The sequence below is a fragment of the Oncorhynchus gorbuscha genome, unplaced genomic scaffold (assembly GCF_021184085.1).
Source record: "Oncorhynchus gorbuscha isolate QuinsamMale2020 ecotype Even-year unplaced genomic scaffold, OgorEven_v1.0 Un_scaffold_4495, whole genome shotgun sequence".
In the NCBI taxonomy this organism is placed as follows: Eukaryota; Metazoa; Chordata; class Actinopteri; order Salmoniformes; family Salmonidae; genus Oncorhynchus; species Oncorhynchus gorbuscha.
In genome coordinates this window covers 21,440-28,502 of record NW_025748497.1, presented here as the reverse complement: position 1 = coordinate 28,502, position 7,063 = coordinate 21,440, and the positions used below count along the sequence as shown (strand labels likewise).

General features: G+C 48.0%; 1 protein-coding gene across 1 annotated transcript; it reads left to right on the top strand.

The window, feature by feature from the left end:
* The first annotated feature begins 5,773 nt into the window (after nucleotides 1-5,773).
* LOC124028591 (trace amine-associated receptor 6-like) lies at nucleotides 5,774-6,660 on the top strand. The gene is made up of 3 exons (XM_046340630.1): nucleotides 5,774-6,353; nucleotides 6,484-6,499; nucleotides 6,657-6,660. The coding sequence occupies exons 1-3, from the start codon at nucleotides 5,834-5,836 to the stop codon at nucleotides 6,658-6,660; spliced, it is 540 nt and encodes a 179-aa protein (XP_046196586.1). The 5' UTR covers nucleotides 5,774-5,833.
* Nucleotides 6,661-7,063: the final 403 nt, after the last annotated feature.

Sequence of the window (7,063 nt, the reverse complement as noted above, 5' to 3'; positions counted from 1 at the left end):
AGGGTTTCTCACACAATGTTCTCTCTCCTTCGAGCTGCAACCCTTGTCGTTCCCCACCGACCGGTCTAAGATCGCATATATCATCACCCTGCTGTCGGAAAAAGCCCTGGCCTGGGCTACTGCTGTGTGGGATGCCCATAGTTCCTGCTGTGCCAGCTAATCTGCCTTTGCTGAGGAATTCAAATGAGTGTTTCAAGGCCCAAGCAGTGGTCCTGACTCAGCCAAACAGCTCCTGACTCTCCACCAAGGTCGGCGCAGCGTGACAGACTATGCCATCCAGTTCCGCACGGTGGAAGCAGTGAGTGGCTGGAACAACGAGGCGCTCACGGTGTGCTTTCTGAAAGGCCTTTCCAACACTATCCAAGATGAACTGGCCACTCGGGAACCACCGGACAATCTCGAGTCCCTGATCAAGTTGGCCTCACGCATTGACCAGCGTCTGAGAGAGAGAGAACTCAACCGTAGACCTCTAGCCCCTATCAGTCCCAGCTCCGAGTCCCCACCTTTATCCTCGCTGGCTCCACCGGAACCCATGCAGATTGGACGCATCTCCCAGGCTGAGAGAGACCGCCGGATGAGGGAGCGACGCTGTCTATATTGCGGCAAACCGGGCCATTTCCGTTCCACGTGTCCCGGGCTCCAGGGAAACGCTCTGTCCCGTACAGACCGGGGGGAACTGTGACGGGAAACATAACCTCCTCCCATCCGTCCAACTCCCGTCTGCTCATTCCAGTCACCCTTTCCTGGGACAACCACTAGCTTCACCTTCAAGCCTTGGTAGACTCTGGAGCCGCAGGTAACTTCAGGGATGGTGTCTGGGCGAAGAAGAATGGCGTTCCCTCTGAACCTCTAATTGACCCCATGAGAGTTACTACATTGGATGGAAGCCCTTTGGGATCTGGACTTGTCACTCATGTCACTACCTCCTTGCGACTTTCAGTTTCACAACACCAGGAATTGATGAACTTTCATTTGATCTCCTGTTCCGAGTTCCCTCTCGTCCTTGGATACCCCTGGCTTCACAGCCATAACCCTCACATCGACTGGTCTGTGGGCACTATCAAGCAGTGGGGTCCTACGTGCCAAGCTACTTGTATTTTCCCGAATTCCCGAGTTCTACTCCCGAGTCTTTAGAATCCATCGACCTGACCTGAGTTCCCGAGTGTTACTATGACCTCAAACTGGTATTTAGCAAACAGAGGGCCACCATGCTACCACCCCATAGACCTTATGATTGCCCCATCGAACTGTTTCCGGGCACTTGCCCTCCCAGGGGTCGGATCTTTTCCCTATCTCCACCCGAACGAGCTGCTATGGATACCTACATCAAGGACGCTCTAGAAGCAGGCCTCATGCGTCCATCCACCTCCCCGGTGGGAACAGGGTTTTTCTTTGTGGCCAAGAAAGAAGGTGGATTACGTCTTAGTAATCGACTACCGGGGACTCAATGCCATAACCGTCCGTAACCGTTACCCGCTACCCCTTATGGCCACAGCCTTCGAGCTGCTCCAGGAAGCAGTTGTTTTCACTAAGCTTTACCTGCGGAACGCATACCATCTTGTGCGGATCAGACCTGGTGACGAGTGGAAGACCGCTTTCAACACGCCTACTGGTCACTATGAATACTTGGTGATGCCCTTCGGCCTGACCAACGCTCCAGCGGTGTTCCAAGCGCTCATAAACGATGTGCTTAGGGATATGTTTAACATATTTGTGTTCGTTTACTTGGATGACATCCTCATCTTTTCGAGCTCTCTTCAAGAACACACTAAGCATGTCAGACAAGTACTCAAACGCCTCCTAGACAGCCATCTGTACGTTAAGCCGGAAAAATGTGAATTCCATTCATCCCGAGTACAATTCCTGGGATTTGTACTGGAACCCGGTCGAGTCCAAATGGACCCCATGAAGGTAGGGGCGGTAGCGGATTGGCCCACTCCCAAATCCGTTAAGGAAGTTCAGCGTTTCCTGGGCTTCACTAACTTTTACCGCAAGTTCATCAAGAACTTCAGCTTGGTGGCAGCCCCTCTCTCAGCTTTAACCAAGGGTGGCAATGCAAGGTTTTTGTGGGGAAGAGAAGCTGAGACGGCCTTCCAAGGACTCAAGCAGCGCGTCCTCTCTGCTCCCATCCTGATACTACAGACTACGGATGAACCGTTTGTGGTGGAGGTAGACGCCTCATAGGTTGGTGTTGGAGCTGTCCTGTCTCAGAGGGGTGAAGACAAGAAGCTTCATCCGTGCGCTTTCTTCTCACACCAGCTTACCCAGGCTGAGAGGAACTATGATGTGGGGGATCGTGAACTCCTAGCGGTTAAGATGGCATTGAAGGAATGGAGACACTGGCTCGAGGGGGCTTCTCATCCGTTTCAAGTGCTTACGGACCACAAAAATCTGGAGTATATCCAGCAGGTGAAGCGGTTGAACTCTAGACAAGCTAGATAGTCTCTTTTCTTCAATCGATTCCAGTTTATCCTCACCTATCGGCCTGGGTCGAAGAATCTCAAACCGGATGCCCTGTCCCGAGTCTACGCTCCTGCCATTCGAGATGACACGGACATGCCTGTCCTTCCTGCTGCTAAGATCGTGGCTCCGATCTCGTGGCAAGTTGAGGATACCGTGAGACGAGCTCAAGCTATTGAACCGGACCCGAAAGGAGGTCCTGCCAATCGGTTGTTTGTCCCCAAGGCAGTGAGGACTCAGGTCCTTCTGTGGGGGCACTCCTCTCGCCTCACCTGTCACCCGGGTGTAGGTCGCACCTTGGAGTTCATCCAGCGTAAGTTCTGGTGGCCTACCATAAGAGAAGACGTTGCCACTTTCGTCAATGCCTGCCCCGTGTGCTGCCAGGGCAAATCTTCTCACCTCCGCCCGCAAGGACTCCTTCATCCTTTACCTGTTCCCCACAGACCCTGGTCCCATATCTCGTTGGACTTCATTACTGGCATTCCTCCATCCCATGGCAATACTACTATCCTAGTCATTATCAACAGGTTTTCAAAGGCGGCCAGGTTCGTCCCTCTGACTAAGTTACCTTCTGCCAAGGAACCCGCTGAGTTGGTAATTAATCATGTGTTCCGATTCTTCGGCATTCCTCAAGATATGGTTTCTGACAGAGGTCCCCAGTTCGCCTCTAGGTTTTGGAAGGCCTTCTGCCAACTCATGGGGGCTTCTGCCAGTCTATCTTCAGAGTACCATCCGGAGTCCAACGGCCAAACTGAGAGGATGAATCAAGAGCTGGAAACCACCCTCCGATGTATGACTCGTAACAACCCGTCCACATGGTCGTCCTTCATTGTTTGGGCCGAATACACGCACAACACCTTGCGCTCCTCCTCCACTGGAACAAAGAAACCCAGCCCAGTCACGGACCAGGATGTCTTGTTCCCAGGCAAACTAAATAACTTTTTTGCCCGCTTTGAGGACAATACAGTGCCACTGACACGGCCTGCAACGAAAACATGCGGTCTCTCCTTCACTGCAGCCGAGGTGAGTAAGACATTTAAACGTGTTAACCCTCGCAAGGCTGCAGGCCCAGACGGCATCCCCAGCCGCGCCCTCAGAGCATGCGCAGACCAGCTGGCCGGTGTGTTTACGGACATATTCAATCAATCCCTATACCAGTCTGCTGTTCCCACATGCTTCAAGAGGGCCACCATTGTTCCTGTTCCCAAGAAAGCTAAGGTAACTGAGCTAAATGACTACCGCCCCGTAGCACTCACTTCCGTCATCATGAAGTGCTTTGAGAGACTAGTCAAGGACCATATCACCTCCACCCTACCTGACACCCTAGACCCACTCCAATTTGCTTACCGCCCAAATAGGTCCACAGACGATGCAATCTCAACCACACTGCACACTGCCCTAACCCACCTGGACAAGAGGAATACCTATGTGAGAATGTTGTTCATCGACTACAGCTCGGCATTCAACATCATAGTACCCTCCAAGATCGTCATCAAGCTCGAGACCCTGGGTCTCGACCCCGCCCTGTGCAACTGGGTACTGGACTTCCTGACGGGCCGCCCCCAGGTGGTGAGGGTAGGCAACAACATCTCCTCCCCGCTGATCCTCAACACGGGGGCCCCACAAGGGTGCGTTCTGAGCCCTCTCCTGTACTCCCTGTTCACCCACGACTGCGTGCCAACGCACGCCTCCAACTCAATCACCAAGTTTGCGGACGACACAACAGTGGTAGGCTTGATTACCAACAACGACGAGACGGCCTACAGGGAGGAGGTGAGGGCCCTCGGAGTGTGGTGTCAGGAAAATAACCTCACACTCAACGTCAACAAAACTAAGATGATTGTGGAATTCAGGAAACAGCAGAGGGAACACCCCCCTATCCACATCGATGGAACAGTATTGGAGAGGGTAGCAAGCTTTAAGTTCCTCGGCATACACATCACAGACAAACTGAATTGGTCCACTCACACTGACAGCGTCGTGAAGAAGGCGCAGCAGCGCCTCTTCAACCTCAGGAGGCTAAAGAAATTTGTCTTGTCACCAAAAGCACTCACAAACCTCTACAGATGCACAATCGAGAGCATCCTGGCGGGCTGTATCACCGCCTGGTACGGCAACTGCTCCGCCCTCAACCGTAAGGCTCTCCAGAGGGTAGTGAGGTCTCCACAACGCATCACCGGGGGCAAACTACCTGCCCTCCAGGACACCTACACCACCCGATGTTACAGGAAGGCCATAAAGATCATCAAGGACATCAACCACCCGAGCCACTGCCTGTTCACGCCGCTATCATCCAGAAGGCGAGGTTACTACAGGTGCATCAAAGCTGGGACCGAGAGACTGAAAAACAGCTTCTATCTCAAGGCCATCAGACTGTTAAACAGCCACCACTAACATTGAGTGGCTGCTGCCAACACACTGTCATTGACACTGAGCCAACTCCAGCCACTTTAAAAATGGGAATTGATGGGAAATGATGTAAATATATCACTAGCCACTTTAAACAATGCTACCTTATATAATGTTACTTACCCTACATTATTCATCTCATATGCATACGTATATACTGTACTCTATATCATCGACTGCATCCTTATGTAATACATGTATCACTAGCCACTTTAACTATGCCACTTTGTTTACGTTGTCTACATACTCATCTCATATGTATATACTGTACTCGATACCATCTACTGTATGCTGCTCTGTACCATCACTCATTCATATATCCTTATGTACATATTCTTTATCCCCTTACACTGTGTATAAGACAGTAGTTTTGGAATTGTTAGTTAGATTACTTGTTGGTTATCACTGCATTGTCGGAACTAGAAGCACAAGCATTTCGCTACACTCGCATTAACATCTGCTAACCATGTGTATGTGACAAATAAAATTTGATTTGATTTGATTTGTATCCTATTTCCATTGAAAAATAGCCTTTGAGTAACAAAAACATCATTCATAACATGTTTCCCCATTAAAATTCTAGGTTGAGTAAATGTTCCCTTTCTTTCATCTCTAACCATCAGTAAGGTTGAAGGACAGGCTTGGTGGGCACAGAAACATCCAATCCTGTCATACATTACATCATGCTTTCACAACTGATTTGTTTATCCAACCGTTTGTTCAATTCTGTGCTCACATGCGCACGCGTGTGTGTATGTGTGTGTGTGTGTGTGTGTGTGTGTGTGTGTATGTGTGTGTGTGTGTGTGTGTGTTGGCAGAGAGAAGCTGGGGAGGGGAGTGTCTGTCAGTAAATCAGGGATAAATAGAGAGGCAGAGCTCAGAGTTTGCCAGAAGGTGGACCTGACAGGGTCACACACAGGACCAAGCAGGAGCAGGACCTCAGCATTTTTCCTTTTTATTACAAATGGAGAAACATGAAGATGTTCAATACTGTTTTCAAGACGGAAACTCTTCTTGCAGAAAGGCTTTGCTATCGACATCTATCTACATAACACTGTACATCTTCTTCACATTGATTTCAGCAGTTACAGTATTTTTGAATGTACTGGTGATCATCTCCATCTCTCACTTCAAGCAGCTCCACACTCCAACCAACCTGCTCATCCTCTCTCTGGCTGTGTCAGATCTCCTGGTTGGACTGATTGTGATACCAGTAATGACTGTAGCAATATTGGAACCGTGCTGGGGTTTTGGGGAATATTTCTGCGTGTTTCAATTCTACATTACTTTTTTATGTACTTCTTTATCGCTTGGCAATTTGGTCTTGATATCTATTGACCGCTATGTTGCTGTGTGTGATCCCTTATTGTACCACTCTAAAATAACAATAACAGGAACTATCTGTTGTATATCCATTACCTGGTGTTGTTGTACCATATACGATGCTGTTATTTTACAAAACTTTGTAAATGTGCAGACACCCAGTAGGTGTTTAACAGAATGTGTTGTTGTTGAAGGAATAACATGGGTTAATATAATTTCCATTGTTTTTATAATGGTTGTCCCGTGCTCTATTATTATAACACTTTATATGAACATCTTTGTTGTGGCCAGATCACAGGCCAGAAAGGTATTTTCAAAAGAGGCTGCCAGTGTGTCTGGTGTTAAAACTGTACAGGCAAATAAGTCTGAGACAAAAGCAGCAAAAACTCTAGCTATTGTTGTTTTCAACTATCTCCTTTCTTGGATTCCATCTCTATTAATTTACTTTGTTGTTTCTGTTATAGGTGATCATTTAATATCATATTTCACCAGTTACCTGGCACTTTTTAATTCCTTAATTAATCCAATAATTTATGCTTTTTTTTATCCATGGTTCAAAGTGACAGCTAAACTTATTTTAACTTTGAAGATAAGACGTTTATAGTTCCTATAATATGGTTCACTAGTTCGGCAAACATTTGTTTGATATAGTTTTGTTCTACAATTGTTGTAATTATTTTATGTAACAATACACCAACATTATTTATCTCAGTGTTGTCACGATTGATACATGGTGTTGATACAGAATGATGTGTCTGGATTAGATTGGAATGAATTGGAGAAGGCATAAGCTTGTTTTATAAAATACATTGTAGTCATTGTGGATTGTGCACTCCAAATACATAAGGCTGTGGTTGTTCCATGTTAATGA

Excerpts from the sequence above, each read along its gene's own strand:
- LOC124028591 (XM_046340630.1), top strand. The coding sequence starts at position 5,834 with ATGGAGAAACATGAAGATGTTCAATACTGTTTTCAAGACGGAAACTCT.